Genomic DNA, 24,401 nt, shown 5'->3' on the forward strand with positions numbered 1-24,401 from the left:
GTGAGTTGCCATTTCCTACTTCAGGGGATCTTCCTGACTCAGGGATCGAACCCGCATCTCTTATGTCTGCTGCGTTGGCAGGTGGGTTCTTTACCCCTAGTGCCACCTGGGAATCAGCTATATGTATATGTATATCCCTTCCTTCTTGAACCTCCGTCCCACTGCCCCCCCTTCCCATCCCATCTATCTAGGTAATCACAGGGCACAGACCTGAGCTCCCTGTGTTATACATCAGGTTCCTCCTAGCTGTCTGTTTTACACATGGTAGTGTATATATGTCAATCCTAATCTCTCAGTTCCGCCCACCTCCCCTCCCCCAGCCTTATGTCCACGTGTCCATTATGTCCATTCTCTACGTCTGTGTCTCTATTCCTGCCCTGCTAATAGGTTCATCTGTATCATTTTTCAAGATTCCACATATGCATTAATATATGATGTTTGTTTCTCTGATTTTTAAGAAGAGTATTTGAGTAAGTTTATTTTCCTATTGGTCAAAGTACAGCACATGGGCTTGGTTGATGAAACAATGTGAGGCCTTCAGTTCTTTCTGTGGTTATCACCTAAACCAACAGTGACTATTTCCTGCAGTGTCCTTAGCTTCCCTGTGTGACCTGAGGCCTGAGGAGGAGGACTGCGAGACCTCCAGCTGCAGCTATGTGCATTGTGATTTGATCATCACGGTGGGGACAGACAGCTCGCCGGAATCATGGCCTTACTTCTACATCTGTGAAGAAAGTTCCCGATGCCTCTTGGCACAAGATCACTGGACAGAGTCTATCCTTCCATCGTTCTCAGGCCTCTTCATCAGGTAACTCAGTCCTCTCCCTCCCTGACCTTGCACACAAATGCGTGGCCAGTGGATTGATGGAACCATCAGGAACTCCACGTTGGTGGACTTGGCCCTGGGGCCAGTGCTGTTGTCGGAGGGACTGTTCCATTGTGGATTCCAGCCAGCCTGCATATCAAAGCGTCTGCTGTCTTTTCAAGTGTTCAAGAGAACATCTGAAAAATCTGCCCAGTAAACAGCCCGCTTTGTTCTTGCTTAGGTTTTAATATTTATCTTCCGATCCGAAGCAACATCTGGTGAATGCCAATGGGGAAAAAGATTAGACATTATGAAAAACAGAAGGCTCTTTTCCCCTCTCCTTTTTCTTTTCTTTCCAAACAGATTCACAAGTATGAGAAAAAGTCGTAGAGAAATCCAGCAGATTGTACAATGTTTATTCAAAAGAAGTGGGGTGCACAGGCAGGATTGTAGATCTTGGATTTAGAAGTTATAAGCTTATAAGGATTTTTTTTGAACTTAAGAAACAAATACCACAACTTTCCAGGTAAAAACCACCTTTTCTAAACAAATTTTTAAAAAAATGTGGCCATGTCGGTTGCTCTAGATTGACTTCATTTTCACAGGCAGCTCTTGTTTTATGAAGTGTGATGTTTTAGTGCTGAACATGGCCCAGTGTCCTTCTCTATTTCTTATCAAGAGTGGTTAAAATCCAATTATTTAATGAAGGCCTATTTCCTCATTAAAAAATAAAAGTAAGACCGACTACCCAGAGGAAAAGCAAGAACCAGCCTTTTTCACAGCAGTTGGACTTTCTGATGTCCTGGGACAGTCCATGTTTAGAGTGAATTTGCCACCAGGAGTTTGGATTTAGTGAGAGGAAGAAAGGGCCTCTTTGAGGTTGTTATCTGGAATAGCAGGGAAAAGCTTGCTTAGGGCTTATAGGAAATGGGGCTACAGGTGGTGCTCAGGGGAGACTGGATCTCAGCATGCTGACACTGGGCACCAACAAGTGTATGTCAGCTGGTCCTGGCTCCCCGGAATTCGACAACTTTATTTCGGTCCCTAAGCTATTCTTTGGAGTTCTTCTCTTCTCTCTAGGAGGTGGCTGAGGGCAACTGAGCCCTGTGCTCATTCACTCAGTCATGTCTGACTCTTTGAAATCCCATGGACTGAGGTCCTCCAGGCTCCTCTGTCCATGGGATTCCCAGGCAAGAATACTGGAGTGGGTTGCCATTTTCTTCTCCAGGGGATCTTCCTGACCCAGGGGGTCAAACCCGTGTCTTCTACACTGGCAGGCAGGTTCTTTACCACTGAGCCTCAGACCCTACTAAAAACTATGCCCTTATCTATGACTATCATTTGCAATATACACTAATAACCTTATAATTCTTCATACTCTAATTCAGCAACTTCACTTTCAGGATTTTAAGAAAGCAGTTAGAAATATGTAATATTTATGAAAAACTATCTTCTTTGAAGTTTTAGGTATAATAACAACAACAACAAAAAAGCTGAAATGAAGTAAGTGTTTATACTAAGAAACCTTGAAAAATCATGATGGATAATATTTAACAAAACAGAGAAATGCTTGCAATATATTAAGGAGTGAAATGTGCAGGTTATAAAATATTGCATCAATGTAATCCTGATAGTGTTCATAGTACCTGTGTCTGTAGGCACATATGACAAGTATTTGGGAAAAGACTAGAAGGAAGTGTTCCAAAACACTGAGGGTGCCTATCCCTATGGGGCTGGAGGACTGATCATATTTGCTTTCATCATTGAGTTTTTATGTAATTTTTTTCAGTGAATATGTACTAATTTCTTAATCAGAAGACACATTATAAATTATACAAGGGGAGTTAGGAAAATCATGTGCTAAAAGGCTTACCTCGATCCTCTTAGGATTCTGCTTGTGAACCCAGGGAACTATTTTCTAGGATATTTACAAGGGATCCATTTCATCAAATGGTTACTCCTCTGCCAGCCACTACCACTATAAATTTGATGTCATTTGGTAAAGGCAGATATTCATATCTGTGGCAAAAATATGCCCAATTTGTCCATCTACCCATCCATCCATCCAATATTTATCAAATGTTTACTATGTTCTAGTTACTATATCAGAAGCTGGTGATTCATTGGTGAATAGGATGCAAAGTGCCTATCTTTAAGGGTCAGGAGGGGACTAGGCAATAAACAAGGTGGTCATGTGTTGTGATAAGGGCTATAGAGTGATAGAAAATAGTAAAGGCTAATTTTTAAATTATTTTTACAATTGAAGTATATTTGATTCACAATATTGTGTTACTTTCAGGTATATAGCAAAGTGATTCAAATGTACATAATATATTCTTTTCAGATTCTTTTCTCTTTTAGATTACTATAAGATATTGAGTAGAGTTTCCTGTGCTATACAGGAGGTCCTTGTTGGTCATCTATTTTGTATATAGTTGTGTGTATATGTTAATCCTAAACTCCTGATTTGTCTCTCCATACCCACATATAAGAAACATGATTATGATATTTGTCTTTTGGCTTGCTTCACTTGTATGATAATTTCTAGGTCCATCTAAGTTGTTGCAAATGGCATTATTTCATTATTTTTATGGCTAAGTAATATTCCATTGTATGTATGTACCACATTTTCTTTATCCACTCGTTTGTTGATGGATGTTGAGTTTGCTTCCATGTCTTGGGTATTGTAAACAGTGCTTCAGTGAACAATGGAGAGTGTGTATCTTTTAGAATTATGATTTTTTCCAGATATATGCTCAGGTATGGGTTCCCTGGCTTGGCTCAGAGGAGACTTCTCTGAAGAGGTGTCTTTTAAGCTGAGCTAAAGACAAGTGTCATTATGGAGAGTCAGACAGTGGGTGAAGCAAGTACAAATGACCCATCAAGTTTCATGAACTGTTAGAGGTCAGAAGGGCAGGAATAGGGTAGGAAGAAAGTAAAGTGGCTCAAGATGAGCTTGGGGAGGCATGAAGACCTTGAAGGCCATACTAAGGAGTTTGGATTATATTCTAAGAATAGACTAAGTATCTTTCTAAAATCACACTGTCAAGCCTTGGTGGTATCAGGGCTAGAACCCAAGGCTTCTGACTAATGGTGTACTTAGCATGATGCTGTGTTGTGAGCATCAGCAGCAAGAGGCTGGGCTGGGCTGTGTGGGTCCAGGAGATTAGACGGAAGAACCAATTTCAGGCTAAGTGAGGGAGACAGGATGACAGCGTGTATTTTTATTGCCTCCCCTAGAGAGCGAGTACAAGATTACCTGCTTACATTTGGGTCTGATCAGACCAACTGAAAGAGAAATAGGTCAGGACTCAGGAAACTTAGATTCTAGAACTCTCTACCACCATGTGGACCAAATATCCTTTCCACATTCTGTCAAAATAAATATTTGCGTGCATGTGTATATGCATGCCCACTATATAATCTACCTGTGTATTTCTCTACATATGCATATGTCCATATTTAAACCTAGCCAGTTGCATTCCTTAATTCATAGGATGATTGTGGAAGAAAACATGGCATAGTAATTATTAAGAAACTTTGAAATTTTTCAAATGTTAGTCTATTGTTGATATCCTGGTGTCTCTGCTCATCTTGGTGATGGCTTTTTAATGAAAAGTATTCTAGTCAGATAATCAGAAAGGAAAAGAGAAAAGAAATAATGAGCTAAAAGTTGTGAAAAAGTCTAAGGAGCAGAAAGGGGTTTTAACTCTTTTAGAGCAAGAAGAACATGATATTTTTCACTTCATTCTTTTATTGGGAAGCACAGGCAGGCACACAGAGTGGGAAGCATCCTGGAGACCCAGGATGATGGGAGACAGAGTCAGGGGTGCTGTGGTGGGCAAGCCTATGCCTGACTTCACAGAGGTAGGGAGGAGGTGGGCGCTTCCACACCATGATCACTGGTCTTTCCCAGGAAGATCAGTGGCCCCAACATAACATCTGCTTCTTCTGTCATGTGTCTGAGACTGTGGGGAGCAGGCTGTCTCCTTCTGGAATGGCCTGGAAAGCCACAGTGATCCTTGCTACAACATCGACAGATACCAGCAGGACCTTCTACTGGGGGACCAGCTATTGGAGGACTTGCTGAAGGAACAGGCTTTGTTTAGTTGGTCTAGGACTCTGTCAGCCAGAGTGAGCTTCTGATGGCAGGTGATACATATCATGCTTCTGGAGTCACTAGTGAAATGGAACATCCACTGTGAACTGGAGGGCATTACTACAGGCAGGTGGAAGGAGGGCAGGGTGATTTACCCCATTTTACTCTGACATTTGCTGCTGAAGAAACTAGAAAGGGTAGATGAAGGCTCATTAGGAGGTGGAAGCACATGACCAAGAAAGGTTGTAAAGGAAGTTGGTTGCTTATTCTCTTAGTATCTGAGATCATCCTATAGTGAGTACAAAAAACCTGCTCATATGAGTGAAGATCCACAGCTGGAAATGAACATGAGAGAGAAGCACAGAACAGGGAGAGGTGACAGCAAATATTCTTTCCCTCACCTAAGAAGCAAAACAAGGGGAATTCTGGAGATGTAGAGAGCTAGGCTTGTGTTATCCCTGACAAAATTCCAGAATGAATTATTAATCAGATGGTTTGTGAGCCTTCAGAAATGGAAGTAACAATCTGGGAACCAATTTGCAAGGAACAAGGTGGTGGGGGAAACCAAGTTTGTTTTCTTTCTAGTGACATTATAAGAGATTTACGATGGCAGTGGTGAAACTACTATTCTATTAAACTACTCTACCCACTCCTTTACTCCTACCTCCAGTAGCAAAAGAAAGGGTCTCTCTACAAAACCCGAAGTGCCCTGGCAGAAACATAGAGTTGCTTTGAAGTCAGGTGTCTCACTGGGAAGGTGAATTTTGCATTCTACTTCCTCATATTTCCATAGGTATCTAAACATTCCATCATATTTTAATTTAGAAGTTAAATTGCTTTTCTTTTCTTTACTGAATCTTTGAGTGCAACCAACACTCCAGGAGCAAATGCTGTGGCTTTGTATACCCTCTGGATGATGGCTCAGCTAAGTGGATGTGTAGCTATGTTACAGGCTTAGATTCCAAATGTATCTGAGCACTGGGTCCACACCAGTGAGATGACCTGGAACAACAATGAATGTAAATCCCCACATTGACATTTCAACAATAATACCACCAATGTCCCTACCACCCAAAACTAACAAGGGCTGACTTTATCAACCACTTCCAAGTGCCAGATTCTGTACAGATATATTTGTTGGCTTCATTTTTCTCCATCCCCCAATACCTTATTTTATTTAAATATATTCAATTTTAATTGGAGGGTAATTGCTTTACAATATTGTGTTGGTTTCTGCCCCAATACCTCTTGAAAACACGTTCTTTATGATTAGTAATTTCATTTTATAAACGTGCTTTATAAACCAAAGCTTAGAGAGTCATGTTTTTACAATGTAAGATGGATGGTAGATTTAGAGATTTGAATCTAGCTGGTCAGCTTCCAAGCCTCACCTCTGCATGCTAATGCTCCTCAGAAAATTGTAGTGGCTCTGAGACTTCAAGTTCACTGTCGTCTTAATTTAAGCTTGAAAGTGAAAGTGTAAGTTAGTCACTTAGTTGTGTCTGACTTTGCGACCCCGTGGACTGTAGCCTGCCAGACTCCTATGTCCATGGAATTCTCCAGGCAAGAGTACTGGAGTAGGTTGCCATTTCCTTCTCCAATTTAAGCTTGGGGGGGCTACAAAACGAATACAGTATTAAGTGCCATGGCGGGGAGGGCTTAGATAAGGGGAGACCACAACCTCAAAGGTCAGCCAAACTGGGCTGTACAATGTTAAATTATTGACACTGTACAGTAGGTCCAGAGGATAGTGGGTATGGGAGTCATGTTTTGGGTGGATATGGGGTTGAGAATATTCTAGTCTGAAGACGAGGAGATTAAGTAGGTGTAATAGTTATCCTGCTCACTACTTCTGACAAAGTGTGGGAGAAACCATTTTTGACATTGATTTGGAAAAAATCTAGTTCGACATGATAGTTTCTCAAGCAGTGACCTTTTGCCCTTTTCATCACCAATCCTGGTCTTCCCATGGGATCGGCCATCTTGGCCGTGATGCTCCATATCAAAACTTGGGAGTACTGCTCTAGGAGTTGGGACCCCGGAGCCTCAGCTTGGAGCTGTCATACTTTTCGTGTTTGACTTTATGCAAATCCTCAGGTCTCTTTGGGTTACACTTTTTTTACGCCTCTACCTACTTTACTGGCTGAAATGAGATCATACATATGAAATTGTTAAGAAGTGCAAAATATCATGCATTATTATAACTAATCATCTAGGAGCTAGTTGCAACAATGCCTAAAGCCAGGATTATTCTTGAGCAAATATCACACCTGTTGGGGGCCATAGCCTGCAGACTCCATGCTCTCGTTTCCTCTGGACCACATATTTTTAGATTTTCTGTAATGCTACACTGCTGTTTTTCATTTTGAATCCACTCTGGTTTCTCTCCTTAAAGCAAGAGGACTTTTAAAGTGAGTGGCTGGTAGTATAACTGGCACATATATCGAATCTCCTTAGTCTGGGCTGTTAAGTAAGTTTAATTAATTTACTAAGTTAATGTTCCACTGCTAGCAACAGAGACTCATTGCCATCAGCTGGGGAGAGGGAATTGAAAGCCTAAATGAGCTCATTTTTTCACAGTTGGAATTAGGGACCAGTTAGCCAGTTGTGTGGGTTTTCCAATTTCTCCATCTGCCCTGGGGGGATTCAGCAATTCACTCCCCAAACAGAGTGTAAGAACAGGAAGAGAGAAGGGGTAAAGAAAAAAAAATTTTTTTCCCCAACATTTGCTTCCATTTTTGGAACTGGAAGTATTGTCTGTGTATTGCTTGTTCGGTTGGGCTTGGAGAAGCTTTTGCTAAATGTTCCTGATAGATCTGGAAAAGAGAAAGGCCTCAGTGAAAGATATTTACCATGTGCATTTTCATTGCAGGGTGTGCAGATAAAGGGAAAACAAATAAACAATAAAAGAATGGAAACAAAATTACAGAAATTTGCAAAATTTGACAAATGGTGGCCTGTAGTTGCCACAAGCTAATGGCTTGCAATGATTAATAAGAGTAAAAATAATTGCATTTCATTAAGATTGATGACACCCCATTTAACCTCCCCTCTCGTTTCAGCCCTAAAGTGGAAAGAGATGAAGTTCTCATCTATAATAGCTCCTGTACCATTACCATGGAAACTGAGGCAAAGATGGAGTGTGAGACGCCTAATCAGCCAATTACCGCCAAGATTACTGAGATACGGAAAAGCCGGGGCCAGAACACTCAGGTATAATCAAATCTTTTTTACAGACTGATTCAAACGGCTCAAATTAAATTTGTAATATTGTGTACATTAAAAAAACAATTTAGCCCAAATGGCAGCGATATATAATATTAAATGCTCTCAAACTTTGAGGAGCTGGTCTAATGCACAGCATCTGAATTCATAGTTAGCTATGGTTAATCATATATTTTCTCAAAAATAAATGAGTGCTGCCTGGACTCTTTTAAAGCAAATTCTGAGCAGATAATCTCAGCATTTTGTCCTGCTTTCCATGAGCATGTTTGAAAGAAGCTCTCTGTGGTTTATTTCTCCATGAAATAAATGGCCTACGATTTAACCAGGCCCTTCTGGAAGGTTTCCAAATCACTCAGCCATCTTCATTTCGTGGGATGACAGTGTCTGCTGGCCTGTCCCACTCACGTGTGTGTCGTGCAGAGCAGAATGGAAACTTCTACTTCTGAGAGGATGACATGGAAATTAGGACCGAAGAGGGAGAAGGTCTGCAGGGTCATCTGGCCCAGCCTCCCTCTTCATCTATCTGTCTTACATCATCTGAACCACCCCTCCAAGGGGCTCTTGTAAGAAGGTGCTCTTAAAAGTCCCCAGTGAGAAATTCCACAGCCTCCCAGGGAATTTTTGAAAATTGAAATCAGAGGCGAAGTGCTCTTTGGAAATATATCAGATAATCTTTTACGACTCTCCAGGCTGCTCACGGTACACAGATAAAAAAATAATATTTATTGAGCACCTACTCCCTTAGGTGTCTTTCTCTTTATGAAAGCGATCCTCAGATCTTCCTCTTTTGTCTCTTTTATTGAGACAAACCTTTACTGAGTGCCTATTAAGTGCCACACAGGGTCGTAGATCTTGTAAATGTTGCTCAGATGAAGGCTTTGCAATCCCAAACTGTACTTCCTGGGTTCGTGAGGCATGGTTTTCTCTAATTTCTGGACTGGTACTGAAAATACATGCTATGATAAGTAACGTGATTTTTCTGTTCCCTGTCTGCCTTCCCATATCCCCCTCACCCAGCCCCCCAGGATCTCCCTGTCTGTCCTACCTCTTCTCAGGCTTCTCAGGCCCCTTTCCTGAACCTTCAGGTGGTTCTACGGGGCTGTCCCTTCTTCCTTCATTGTGTTTGCCCACTGCCCTGCTCCTCCGCAATGCACCTCTTCCTTTCAATGCTTCAGTGCATCAACAGCTTTAATTCTCATCTGCAGCACTATGGTCCCCTAATAACAGCCTCCTCTTTACACCAGTGCCCCTTCTCAGCAGTTGGCTGGCAGTGATGTCTCAAAGGTTTACGGTAGTGAGTGAGGCTGCTGAATTAGTCTGGAAATGTTGAGAGAGAACTGTGGGCTGAAGACTAGCTCTAGGACACTGAGCAATCCTTAAGACTTTCTGGGCCTCTGTTTCTGCCTCGGGAAATAAGCTGGGTTGTTGATCTGCTCACCTAAACAAATGCGGTGACTGAGAGGAAGAGGCAGGTAGCACAGGAGTTAGGAGTGGGCTTTGAGCTGGACTGCTGGGGCTGGAACACATCCCTTGCTCCCTGGGGGACTTCTGGCAACTTAGTCCCTCTGTGAGTCAGTTTTCTCATCTGTAAAGTGGGGACAGTAATGGTACCTGCCTGATAGGGTTGATGTGAGGATTCTAGCATGTGAGCTGCTGTGAATTCATCTTACACACAGTCAACGTCCAGTGTTGGCTGTTCTTGGCTCTGCTGTTTGCTAGTTTCAGTGCAAGAAAATGAAATAGGATCATTTCTCTTAAGTGTTCACTGCTTTGACCAGATCATTTCACTTAGATTTCTTTGCATTTTCTATCATCTCAAAGACTGAATTTTTTTTTGAGGATTAGATGTCTGTCGTCTTTAAATATTTATCTTCCTCCCTCCCTCTTTGATACCGTAAATTTGTTTTCAGTGTCCATGAGTCTGTTTCTGTTTTATAAATAAAGTCATTGTATCATTTTAGATTCCACATGTAAGTGATATCATAAAATATTTGGCTTTCCTCTCTGACTAACTTAACTTAGTACAATCATCTCTAGGTCCATCCATGTTGCTGTGAATGACATTATTTCATTCCTTTTTATGGTTAATATTCCATAGTGTGTGTGTATACACCACGTTTTCTTTATTTGTTCATCCGTTGATGGACATTCAGGTTGCTCCCATGTCTTGGCTATTATCAATAGTTCCGGTATGAACATTGGGCTGCATGTATCTTTTTGAATCAGAGTTTTCATTTTTTCTGGATTTATCTGGAGTGGGATTGCTGGATCATGTGGCAATTCAATTTCTAGTTTTTTAAGGAACTCCCATACTGTTATCCATAGTGGCTACACCAATTTATCAATACATTCTCACTAACAGTGTAGGAGAGTTCTCTTTTCTATCTACCCTCGCCAGTGTTTATTATTTATAGATTTTTTGGTGATGGCCATTCTGACCAGTGTGAGGTGACACCTCACTGTACTTTTGACTTACATTCCTCTAATTTTGGTGACGTTGAGCATCCTTCTCATTTCCCTTTTCCTACTCCACTTGAATATTTTGCTGAAATGCTACTTCCTGAATGAAGTCTATCCTTCCCACCCTATTTAAAGATACAACCCCGTGATGCCTCTCCATGTGTCGTACTGGCAATTTTCCTTAGTCTGTTCCTTTTTTTTTCCATAGACCTTGTCACCTGCTGACATATTATGTATGGTAATATGTTATTATTACATAAAATAAAAATAAATTATTTTTATTTATTGTTTAGTGTCTGGCTTTTCTTGCTAGAACATGATATCCAAGCAGGCAGAGTGTTTATCTCCTTTGTTCACTGGTTTGTCCCAAGTATCTAGAACAAAGCCTGAATCAAGTGTACAAACGGACAATATATAAATAAAAATAAAAACAGTTAAAAGAAACCTTCTCACATGTTCCTTCTCTAATTGCATCCCCTGAAGATTCTATCTGAAAGAAGACACACACACACAGGTATCACACACACACACACACACACACACACACACACAGAGGTATAGATATACCCATTTGCACACAAAGGTGTTATTGTATCATTAATATTGTTCTTCAACTTGTATTTTTAAAAAACCTATTGGCAGTCTAGGATATCAGCTCCTGAAAAGAGGCACTTTGTTTTGTTGCTTCTGTTTCCCAAAGGTTAGAACGATGTCTAATACACAGCAGATCCTCTTAAGGTTTATTGAATGGATGAATGGATTTATAAATGAATGAATGCATCATGGTCATCTTTCCATTTTAGCATCGGTACATTTTTCTCTTCTTCAGAAAATATTGTATTGCTATGGTACATCAAAACAAGAGAAAAGATTTTAAGAAAAAAAACTTCTAAAAGGTTTTTGCAAAACTCAATAAGCTGCCATAAAACAACCAGCAGTTTGAAGAATTCCTGAAGGATAAAGAGTGGGTTGCATTGGGTGGGTAGAGAAATTATAGCAGAATAAACATGATGCAAAGTCAGTTTAGAGAAAACTGATAGAAAGAGTCCACTTTTCAATGGAGCTCCCAGAGAAATTCTAAACTTGAGAGTCCGGCAGGGCAGGTATCAGAGTGAATAATGAAAGAATTGCTTGGGAGAACTGCTAGGGCCTTCCCCCTCACTTTTCCCTCTCTCTTTTTCTCTGTCCCCATTGTGGCTCTGTGGCTCTCAAGATGAAGTCCTAAGAGTTATTCACAGAGCAAAAAAGGGATTATTTTCTTGGGGACAGGGGATGGGTATGGTCCTTTGTGGGTATCGGTGTCTTTTTTAAACTCGGCCTGATCCAAGGCGACTCTGAGACTCCAGGACAGACTCAGGGAGAGAAGGAAGAATGGGGCGCAGAAAGCAGTGTTCTTCTCATTTCTGCCTTTGAGGAATCACTTTACTATCCCTCCGCTCATCCAGATGTTTCACCCCGCAATTTCCGCTGTGCTCACTTGAAGAGGTTTCTGTGAACATTTGATCTGCCGCATCAGTGGAAAAAGAAGTCAGAAACAGTGCTGTTAAAGTTATCTGGCAGGTAATTTTAAACCTAGAATCCTATACCCTGTAAAATACTATTTGGAATAGAAGCAAAATAAAGACATATACGCTATACAAAATTTAGAAAGTTTATCACCCTTGTGCACTCTCTGAAAAATGACATGCTCTGGCAAACCATAAAATGAATCCAAGAAGATGGAATGAGAAACAAGAAACTAATGAACAAAGAACCTGAAAATAGCAAAACGAGAGAAAAAAGTTGAAAATACGACTGTGAAGCTTAATATAGTAAAGAATGGACTCTTTACCAAACAGAGGAAGGGACCTCCTATGTCAAGGAGATAAAATAAAAGGAGGACAAAAAACAGAGGCATAAGCACCCTTCTTGATAAAGTGAGGAGATTTTTGTAACACAAGCGCAACATTATGTCAAGATGGAAAGTATATGGGAAATGTGGATGAATTCACAGGGAATAGGAATGTAAAAATTAAGTTCCTGCAAAGGGACATTTAGATAAAAAAACAGGACAGTTTGCCCCACTGGACCCTAGAAGAGCTTTGGATTTAGGTAAATTTAGGTACCAGGAAGGGGCTTCCCTAGTAACTCAGCTTGTAAAGAATCTGCCTGCAATACAGGAAACCACAGTTCATTTCCTGGGTCAGGAAGATGCCTTGGAGAAGGGATAGGCTACCCACTCCAGGATTCTTGGGCTTCCCTGGTGGCTCAGGTGACAAAGAATCTGCCTGCAATGTGGAAGACGGGTTTGATCCTTGGATTAGGAAGATTCCCTGGAGGAGGGCATGGCAACTCATTCCAGTATTCTTGCCTGGAGAATCCCATCGACAGAGGAGTCTGGCAGGCTATAGTCCATGGGGTGGCAACGAGTCGGACACAAATGAGTGACGAAGCGTGCATGCGCGCGTGTGCACAAATGCACACACACACACACACACACACACACACACACACAGAGGTATCAGGAAATGGACATGAGGCTGGAGGGGTTGTTTGAAATCTCTATAAAGAGTAGCTAGAGCCCAGGACATTACTGCTGGCAGACCCAGTCAGACATCTCCTTACCACTTCTTCTTCCAGGAAGCAGAGACATAATTGATGAACATACTGAATTAGTGAGATATTAATTAGGTGCTTGATGTCCAGTTCCAAATAGGAAAAGGAGTATGTCAAGGCTGTATATTGTCACCCTGCTTATTTAACTTATATGCAGAGTACATCATGAGAAATGCTGGGCTGGATGAAGCACAAGCTGGAATCAAGATTTCTGGGAGAAATATAAATAACCTCAGATATGCAGATGACACCATCCTTATGGCAGAAAGTGAAGAAGAACTAAAGAGCCTCTTGATGAAAGTGAAAGAAGAGAGTGAAAAAGTTGGCTTAAAGCTCAACATTCAGAAAACTAGGATCATGGCATCCAGTCCCTTCACTTCATGGCAAATAGTTGGGGAAACAGTGGAAACAGTGGCTGACTTTATTTTTTCGGGCTCCAAAATCACTGCAGATGGTGACTGCAGCCATGAAATTAAAAGAAGCTTACTCATTGGAAGGAAAGTTATGACCAATCTTGACAGATATTGAAAAGCAGAGACATTACTTTGCCAACAAAATTCCATCTAGCCAAGGCTATGGTTTTTCCTGTAGTCATGTATGGATGTGAGAGTTGGACTAGAAAGAAAGCTGAGCACTGAAGAATTGATGCTTTTGAACTGTGGTATTGGAGAAGACTCTTGAGAGTCCCTTGGGCTGCAAGGAGATCCAACTTGTCCATCCTAAAGGAGATCAGTCCTGAGTGTTCATTGGAAGGACTGATGCTGAAGCTGAAACTCCAATACTTTGGCCACCTGATGTGAATAGCTGACTCATTGGAAAAGACCCTGATGCTGGGAAAGACTGAGGGCAGGAGAAGAAGGGGACGACAGAGGATGAGATGGTTGGATGGCATCACTGACTCAGTGGACGTGAGTTTGAGTAAACTCCAGGAGTTGGTGACAGACAGGGAGGCCTGGCGTGCTGTGGTCCATGGGGTTGCAAAGAGTCAGATACAACTGAGCGACAGAACTGAACTGTCCAGCACAGGGGAGGAGGGGATGGAGAATACAATGGAAATCTGGAAGGTTTCCAGGTTGGAAGATTGTTTACTCTTAAACAGAGGTCAATCTCCCCCAACCCCCCACAAAATTATTTTTTTTTTTTGCCCCCAGCTCCAGTATCCTGGTAATTCAAATTCTATTCTTTCCAGAAGGGAGACCGGAAGATACTTGTTTTTGGAGCTAAATACCCATGGATTTGGACATTTGGAAGCCTTGTGACGTCCCACTTACACAGATCGTCAACTTTAAGTTTTAGTGCATTGCTCTTAAATGTGAACAGACAGACTTCTGGTTTTGGCCACAAGAGAGTGATGTTTTAGACTTACCCACCTGCTGGGTTTCCCTGGTGGCTCAGTTGGTAAAGAATCTGCCTGCAATGTGGGAGACCTGGGTTCAATCCCTGGGTTGGGAAGATCCCTTGGGGAAGGGAGCAGCTCCCACTCCAGGATTCTGGCCTGGAGAATTAGATGGACTGTAGTCCATGGGGTTGCAAACAGTTGGACACGACTAAGAGGCTTTTACTCTCACTTCACTTACACCTGCTGTACATGACTGTAAAACTAGTTAGAATATATTTCAGGCTTTGGATAATAGACACAAGGCTGTGATCCTTGAGGGAAGGGAAACACACAAGGAGAGCAATCAGCTTTCTGTCTGGGGACACTATTCTAGACACAGCATAGGGAGAGATCTCAAGCAGAAAGAGACAGCATCCCTGGGGGGCCATCGGAAGCTAGAGCTCAGGGCTGCTTTTGTAGGTAGGAGACATGGAAATGGAAGTGGAGGTGAGAGGGAGAGAAAAATATTTAATGACATAATGGCCATATTTTCCCCAAACCCTACAAGATAAAAAAACCTTGAAAGTGAAAGTTGCTCAGTTGTGTCTGACTCTTTGCAACCCCGTAGACTATACAGTTCGTGGAATTCTCCAGGCCAGAATACTGGAGCGGGTGGCCTTTCCCTTTTGCAGGGAATCTTCCCAACCCAGGGATCTAACCCTGGTCTCCCCCATTGCAGGTGGATTCTTTACCAGCTGAACCACAAGGGAAGCCCAAAAATACTGGAGTGAGTAGCCTATCCCTTTTCCAGTGGATTTTCCTGACCCACGATTTGAACCGGGGTCTCCTACATTGCGGGTGTATTCTTTAAAACTGAGCTATGAGGAAAGTCAAAAAGCTTAATGAATCCAAATCAGAAGAAACATTAAGAGATCCATTACTGGATTTTTCAATAATGTTAAGATGTTAATGTTATAATGTTAAGATGTCAGTTTTAAGTTAATATTCAGAATCAATGCAATTCCAATAAAACAACCCAACTTTTTATTTTGGTAGCAGTTTCCAAGAAATTAAAAATTTCTATGGAAATGTGATGAATAGCCAAATATACCTTTGAAAAGAAGAACAAACTTTGATGACTTACTCTGCTTGATTTCAAGTCTACTCTATGGTAATCAATCAGAGTTGTAGGCAAGATCTCATTTGAAAGCAGTGTCCTATTGCTAAAAGTATGTTTTAAAACTTTTACTGCAGTGTCATGGAAACCAGGGAAGGGGAGAGACTGAATGAAGGGGTGATGAGATGCTTCAAAAGATAATAAGATTAGAAGGTCCTTAGTGATACTTGAGGCTGCAGGATAGTATCGATGGGGAGGAAAACCAGATTTTGTGGGGATAAGGGGTAAGTGAGTGGTGAGTAAACACAGCAGCTGGTGCAGATCACAAGTATGAAGAGAAAGGACAGATGAAGATTGAGGGTGGGCAGTCAGCCCCTTTCTCATGCCAATACTCAGTACCTCAATATCATTGGCACTAAGGATGGTTTCTTTTCTTTTTTTTTTTTTTTTGGTATTTTAATGTACTTTATGTATAATGTCATTTAAAAAAGTTAGTTTTCATTGGAGCATAGTTGCTTTACAATGTGGTGTTAGTTTCCACTGTACAGCAAAATGAATCAGCCATGTGTATACATGTAGGCCCTCCCCTTTGGGCTTCCTTGGGAACACACTGTATAATAGCACAGGGAGTTGTACTTAAGGCACTGTGGTGACCTGAAAGGGATGGTTTCTTATGTTCAAGGCACTTTGATTCAAGTGGGGATCTTTAAGGATGTTACTTGGTTTGACTAGACAGAATCTCTGCAGGTCTCTCAGCCTATTCATTCTTCTGTGTGTGTGTGTGTGTGTGCTCAGTCGCTTGGTTGTGTTCATTCTTCTAGTGACTACAAAATTAATTTCATGTGCTCCTGATGTTAGCTGGTTGAGTCACTGCCATTTATTTTAGAAATATTTATATTTTAAAATTCTCTTCAATGCCTGGATTGCTGTTAAAAAAAGTAAGGCCCCACTGCTTAATTTAACCCCTACTTTCTGTTTAAGGACATTCTCCTAGAAAATTGATGCAATACAGTGATGTGACAAATTTTACATTTTAAAAAATAATGTGTGTACTTAATTAGAGACTAATTTGAAAAACTACTTTCTATTCCTTAATTGATTTTGTTTCATCTGTTACTGAAACCCCATAGCACTTTCCCACTTTTGTCTCCTTTCTTTTCCCCTCCTTTTGGTCTTATTTCCTTTCCTTTTCTTTTTTCCCCCTTTTCTCCCTTCCCTTCTATTACTTTCCCTTCTCTTCTCTTCCATCCCCTAACTCTCCCTCACTTTCTTCCCCTCTCCTCTTTTAGTTTTTCTCCCACTTCTTCCTTTCTTCCCTTTAAATCATCTCTTTTATTCAGTGTTTATCATCAGGGCTGTGTGCCTTTTCAGGAGATGCTTTTGGAAGTAGGGTTGAGTTGGTTGTTAGGCTTAAGGGCCTAATAATTAAATGCTAGTCACCTCCCAAGATGAATGGGTGTTTAACTGATTTTCCAGAGTTCCTTTTTTCCCCCTGCATACAAAATAATTTGTTTTCATTAAAGATATAAAATCACATAAAATTTTTATAATCCCATCACTTAGAAAGATATGAACACCGTGGCCAGGAAAATTTTTAAATGAGAATGTTTTAAAATATAAGATATTTTTATAATCCACATTTCATCTTAAATATTTTGTAAAATTTTGATATTATTAAATAATTTTACAGTTTTTCAGGGACTGCATAGTATTCCATCATTTGGATGTTCTATATTTATTTTTTGAGAATATTTCTTCTTTTTTAAAAATTTATTTATTATAATTGGAGGCTAATTACAATAATGTGGTGGTTTTTGCAATATATTAACATGAATCAGTTACAAGTATACATGTACATGTATCCCCCTGTCCTGAACCCCCCTCCCATATCCCTCCCCATTCCAACTCTCTGGGTTGTCCCAATGCACTGGCTTTGAATGCCCCATGTATTGAACTTGGAGTGGTCATCTATTTCACATGTGGTAATATACATGTTTCAATGCTATTCTCTCAACTCATTCCACCCTCACCTTCTCCCAAAGAGTCTAAAAGTCTATTCTTTATATCTGTGTCTCTTTTGCATCTCGCATATAGGGTTGTCATTACCATGTTTCTAAATTCCATATATATGCTTTAATATACTGTATTGGTGTTTTTCTTTCTGACTTACTTCAGTCTGTATATACTTCACTCCAGTTTTACCCACCTCATTAGAACTGATTCAAATGCATTCTTTTTAATAGCTGATTATTATTCCATTGTGTATATGTACCACGACTTTCTTATTTGCCAGTGGACATCTAGGTTGCTTCCATGTCCTAGCAAACATTGGGGTACATGTGTCTCTTTCAATTCTGATTTCCTTGGTGTGTATTCCCAGCAGTGGGATTGCTGGGTCATATGGCAGTTCTATTTCCAGTTTTTTAAGGAATCTCCACACTGTTCTCCATAGTGGCTGTACTAGTTTGCATTCCCACCAACCATGTAAGAGGGTTCCCTTTTCTCTGCACCCTCTCCAGCATTTATTGCTTGTAGACTTTTGGATAGCAGCCATCCTGACTGGTGTGAGATGGCACTTCATTGTGGTTTTGATTTGCTTTTCTCTGATAATGAATGACATTGAGCATCTTTTCTTGTGCTTGTTAGCCATCTGTATGTCTTCTTTGGAGAATGTCTCTTTAGTTCTTTGGCCTATTTTTTGATTGGGTTTATTTTTCTGGTATTGAGCTGCATGAGCTGCTTGTATATTTTGAGATTAACTCCTTGTCAGTTGCTTCGTTTGCTATTATTTTCTCCCATTCTGAAATCTGTCTTTTCACCTTGCTTATAGTTTCCTTCATTGTGCAAAAGCTTTTGTTTAATTAGGTCTCATTTGTTTATTTTTGCTTTTATTTCCATTATTACTCTGGGAGGTGGGTCATAGAGGATCTTGCTGTGATTTATGTCAGAGATTGTTTTGCCTATGTTTTCCTCTAGGAGTTTTATAATTTCTGGACTTATATATAGGTCTTTAATCCATTTTGAGTTTATTTTTGTGTAAGGTGTTAGAAAGTGTTTTAGTTTCATTCTTTGAAGTTGTTCCTTTTAACTAAGAATGTATTGTAGCTCTGCAGTTAGTCCCCTTCATGGTAGCCTCCTCCACTTTCCAGTTCTCATTTGTTTTGAGCCCAGGAGGGCTTTGCACCATTTTGAAGGGTGATGGGCCACCTCACTTGTCTTGCTTGTGGGTAGAAACATTTTATGTCTAGGGCTTGACTCTCCAGACCTCTCTTTTCCTTTGTCTTGATGATTTGTGAAGTTTGCTCAGTGTTCAAATGTTCTTTCGATGAATTTGTAGTGAGAAAGTGGTCTCCCCATCGTATTCCTCTGCCATCTTAGCTCCTCCCCCCTGCCTTGATGATTAGAAGGCCAGGGCATGGGGCCAACTTATAGAGGAAAGCTGTTCCATCCTGGAAACTTGCCAACATCTATAATGGATTTTGTGTTGTACCCATGAGAATTTGGGGCTGTTTGTTACTGCAAGTAATCTAGCCAGTCCTAGCTATAGACTGATGACTGCATCATTAACCTTTAGCCTGGTGACTGATTCCCTGCATTCCACATGGTGCCTTTAGTTCTTGTCTGTGAGTCCACGTAGAATAATGTCCTGATTTATGTTCTCAGTGGCAGGGATGACAAGAAACTCTGATATAGGACCATTAGGCAGAGCTTACAGCCTGCTGGGAGTTAGTAGGGTAAAGCCAGCCTCTTTCCAGACCCTGTTTCCTCACTTTCCTTCCCATTCATTGGTTATGTGCTTCCATTCCCACCTTTATGTCCTGAAGATTTTCTGTGGAATTTTCTGTGCTGATAAATTAGTCATCATGTTTTGCAGTGTTGTTGTAAGCTGCGGAAGTGTGGGAGGATATGTGGCTTTTTTTCCCATAACTCTACCTGTGCTGAATCTTGTCTTATTTCCTCCTGAGAATCACTCTGGAACATTATGTATGAAGGAGATTTGTTCCAGTGGAGCAGATCTTTATATCTGTAGTCTATAATTCATATCCATAACTCTGTGGAATCCACATGTAGGTATTTTTCCACACACTCATGTGCTTTCATTTCTTTCTTATAATTTTACTTAAAAATCTTATTATGAAGATTTCAATTACAAGGGAAGAAGAGCATGACTCAAATGGACTTTAATCATAAAGCAACTCACAGAATGGCTCATGGGACAGGAAAACTCATTCAGGAGTCATAGGTGTGGCCTGACCCAACAGTTCTGTGCTCACTAACGAAATGGCTCTTTCCATGTCTCTGTTCTGCCTTCTGTGGGGCCAGATTCAACCTACAACTGCCTTCTCTGTAGCCAAAAGGTGGTTGCCAATAGTATTCAGGGCTACTTGCTTCCCTATCTACACTGCATGTGAATAAAAGGGTCTTTTGTGGGCACGGTTTCAGAAGGAGGAAGTTTCCTTTCCAGAAGCCCTCAGCAAATGTCTCTTCATGACTCGTTGCTCGAAACTGAGTTACTTGACCTTACTGCCCTATGCTGAGGTGGTACGTTTTGCTGACTATTTTTGGCCAATTACTGTGGGCCATGGAAGAGAGTCAGTGCCATCCCTAACACCTGGGTGAAATATGACAACAGTGATGGCTGGAAGGAAAGATCTAGAACTATTGACGAAGGGAAACTGGAGAATGACACTGGAGGGTCAGCCAACAATTGACCACAGTGGCTTTGCTTTTCTTTCTATGGCTCTAAATGAAGCCCTCTTCCTATGATTCTCCTCACTGATCTTTTGTGATAAATTCAGGCATTGCTGTTGCGTGGAATTTTGACGGAGTTGAGAACAAGTCACCAATAAGGGATCTGGCTAAGTGAAAAGGAAAAGAGCGTTTGGTAAACCTCCTTTTAAATTCCATAGAGTGTTTGCTTTTAACAAACAAACAAGCAAATGAGAAAGCATCATGACCACATAAAACACACATACCTCCAGTAGCCTGCAGGACCTCAAAACCTGTAATGTGTTTCTTTTGTGATGTGCATCTTCCTGATTCAAAATGACAGGAGTTGTTTATATGATGTACCAGCTCCCGACGGGGATGGCTCATCATTCAGTTCTAACCTTCTTCTAATAATAAGGAAACAAGCAATCTAGGGAAAGAAATGATCTGTTTGAGTGTTTGTTTCTCATAATGGGTCTTCCCAAACACTTGGCAATTGTTAATTAATCCTCCCAGTGCCCCTGTGTAATGAACACCTATATATACAAGGGGTGGGGTAGACATAGTCAACTGACCAAGGCCCCTCCATGAATTAATGTCAAAAACAAGGACCTGGACTGTTAGGCTCACAGCTCCAGTACCAGTCACCTTAAAGCAGTGCCAATTAACTTCTTTTCCTTCCCAGAGGGGAAAAGTATGCATGGCCAAGCAGAAGCAAATATATTTTGTTCTATTTCTGCTTGGCACCGGTGAGTATGCATTCGAAGGACATCATATGATGACTTTACTAAGACACTGAACAAAAGGAGAAATGTGGCCAGTAGAGAGGGCAAGGTACTCCTGCACTGGGATAATGAGATAATCGTCCTCATTCCTTCTCAAATATTATTTACTGACCACTCTCAGGATGCCAGCCATTGTATTAGTCCCAGTATAGGAATGTCACATGGTCCCTTTGAGAGATGACAGAAGACTCTGAAACTATGAAGGACTTGGATAAAATAGTTTGGTCACCTTCCAAAGGGTTGGATTAATTCTACAGATGAATAAGATGCAACCCCTACCTTGTGGAACATTCTCTTCAATAGGGGAGATATAAAAGCCCAATAACTATGCTATAAACAAAAATGTAATAAATGTGATAATAAAGGTATTTGTATTTTACTATGGAAAACTGGTGAGGGCCAAGAAATCTTCTGGGTGGAAAAATCATCACCTAGAAATCCCTGGAGGGTGTGTCATTTTTATCTGGGCCCAAATTTGTGAGGATTTGAAGGATAAGGGGAGAAGAGAAAAAGGTTTACTAGTGAAGAGATGACTTTTACAGAATCCCAGGGGTGGGAGGACATGGTTATTATATAAGTAATTATATTTGGCTGGAGTGTAAAGTTGGAAAGGAAGTAATGGGGAAGAGAGTCCCTGGGAACAAAGGTTTAGAAATATAAGCTGTTCTGAGTGTCAAACTAAGGAGTGCGGATTTAATCCATGTGGACATGTAGGATTGTTCAACACTTTGTAAATTTTATAGCTGCCACTTTACCTCATGAAATATCTCTTAGAGCTCCTATCAGGCTGAGCACTGCTGGCTGAAGTGTGGCCCGATGTCAGGTTAGTTGTCCTGTTGTCCTGCAGCTGAAGTGCAAGTGTTCGTGGGGCAGTGCTGAGGCATGAGCCTGGGAAGTGAGGCAGCAGGAAGCAGCAGCTGAGAGAGGGTTGAGGATGGGGTCCTGAAGGCAATATGGAGAGATGTCCCCATGTCTCACTGAGGTACAGGAAAGCACAAGTGATTCTCTTTGGTGTTCTGGGTTCCTGTGAGTTACAGAGAACAGCCTGGGACCAGTGGTTGGCCTGGGTCCTAACTCCTGGCTTGGGTATCACCGACCTGTGTGGTTCTGGGCAAGTCCTTGGGAAAACCAGTTTCCTCATCTGTAATGAGCAATGGGACCAAGTCAGCATTTTCTAGTGTGAGTCCTCTGAACAATTAGTAACAAAGAATAACCCATTAGAAAAAAAGAGTCTGGTTGAATACGTTTGGGAAATGCTGCAGGCTCACTTATATGCTCGGCATCATGAAGTCCAGCGATATGTTAAAGGGAGGCAGTTTCACTCTGTCGAACTTACTTTTCCCTGGACTTTTCTGCTTATGAGAATCTGACTTATTTCTTCCTTCCATGCAATACCCCTTGGCTACCTGTGGAACATCTGGGGAAATTCTGGAGTAGATCATTTTAAGGAAAGGTCTGTCTTCACATTCTCTGATCCTGTGTTAACTGTGAAGGTTTCTTCTCAGTTTCAGATTTTACAAATCTAAAGGAAGTCTTCTCCTCCAGTCTGATTGAGGGAATTCCTACCTGTAATATAGGATTGACCATCACCCCTCAGTCAACTTTCAGAATTGAGGCAAGAAGTTTTTTTAAAAGTGTTTTTAAAAATGCTTTGAGATCCTTGAGAAAGGAGATCCCTGGTGGATTTGTCATATGACTTCATTAGAAACCTTGTATGCTAAGGAGCCTTTGACTTCACCTTCTAGTTTGGAATCATCATATTTCTAATGTTATTCTATTAACCAGGAAAGAGCTGAGGGATTATTTTTTTCTTCTTCTCTCTCTCTCTTTTTTTTTTTGCATCTGTATGTAATGTAATTTAACCTAGCAAAAAAGACACTGATTGTCTGTCCCACAGGACTTAATTAACTCTCAGCTTCATGGTGAGCCACAGAAATAATAAGAAAAGGAAAAGTTCGGGTGTTCCATACCTGTCCACTTCTACCTCTGGTGCATAATGAGATGTCAGGAGAGGTGACGCTGATGAGATGTGTAAAACATGCTGATTGCAGGAGGCGGCCAGCTGCCTGCTCTGCTCCTGGGAGCCCTGGCCAGGCTGGAGGAACTGTGGACCCAGAGAACACTCCTTTTCTTCAGATGACAATTTCCAGCATCCTTCCCACCCACCACCCTGCCATCCGAGTGGTGCTTTTGTTAACCTTTAGCTCTGCCTTCTGCACCCTGGTCGGATGTTATGACAATTGTCATGGGGCAGATGTTATGTTTATTAAGCTGCCTGTAGCAAATCCGGATGAGCAGTGCAGGGTTCTACCAGCCAGCCCTCAGGGGAGCCCATTAAGAAATTGCAGGGCTAATAAAAATCATGCTGGATGAAATTGCAATCCTCTGGTGCCACTCTTGGATGGGTTGAAACTGATTTTAAATTTTCATGGGGGCAGGGACTGAAGGTTTGAACTGGGTCCCTTGTCCCAGTAGCCCTCAAAGTTGCACCTTCCTAGCTCAGACTAGAAAAGCGCAGGGAGAGGACACGCTTGCCTCTCTCTTTGTGTGAGGTTTCCGTACATTTTAGATAGGAATTCATGAATGTCTCTTGCATGCTAGCAATGGGAGAGGCTCTGGAAAAAAGCCTCACTCTGCTGAGTGGCATAAATCTGGCCACAGTTCAGGTCCTCTAGCTTCATACTGGTTGAAGTCTTCAGCCTCCAGGCCTGATGTGGGTGGTGCCTTGAAAATGCAAGGGAAACAATTTTCAGTTCCTCGTTTCCGTAAAAGTGTTCTAAAACTTCCTGTCCTGGTAGCTTTATGAAAAGGAGATTCTGTAGTTTTCTTGGAGAGCCATTCCAGTGCAGCAATTCATCTTCATCTTGTATCCAGTCCAGTCCAGGGGTCACGGTTTCAGAAAGGAGTTCTTCGTTCCTTTGCGGAATCTGTTTTGCTTGTGGGCTTCCCTGGTGGCTGAGACCATAAAGAATATGCCTGCAATGCAGGAGACCCACCTTCAGTCCCTGGGTCAGGAAGATCCCCTGAAGAAGGAAATGACTACCAACTCCATTATTGTTGCCTGGAGAATTCCATGGACAGAGGGGCCTGGCGGGCTACAGTCCATAGAATGGCAAAGAGTTGGACTCGGCTGAGCAACTAACACTTACACTTTCTTCTGCTTTTAGAATTCACCACTTCATCTGGATAGATAAATTGTTTTTAAACGTTAAAATGAAACAGCCAAGTTTATAATTGCTGTTTGGGGGAAGACTGAAGAAAATGGAAGGAAAACCGTAATAAGGAAT

General features: G+C 41.3%; 1 protein-coding gene across 2 annotated transcripts in view; it reads left to right on the top strand.

Moving 5' to 3' along the window:
- The window catches only part of PKHD1 (PKHD1 ciliary IPT domain containing fibrocystin/polyductin), a 427,795-nt gene that overhangs the window by 70,778 nt on the left and 332,616 nt on the right, over positions 1–24,401 (top strand). For both annotated transcript variants that reach the window (XM_070456320.1, XM_070456321.1), the window contains exons 33-34: positions 589–808; positions 7,967–8,117. In XM_070456320.1, the coding sequence (XP_070312421.1) occupies positions 589–808; positions 7,967–8,117 (371 nt within the window). The remainder of the gene's footprint in view (positions 1–588; positions 809–7,966; positions 8,118–24,401) is intronic.

The sequence above is a fragment of the Odocoileus virginianus genome, chromosome 27, assembly GCF_023699985.2.
Source record: "Odocoileus virginianus isolate 20LAN1187 ecotype Illinois chromosome 27, Ovbor_1.2, whole genome shotgun sequence".
Lineage (NCBI taxonomy): Eukaryota > Metazoa > Chordata > Mammalia > Artiodactyla > Cervidae > Odocoileus > Odocoileus virginianus.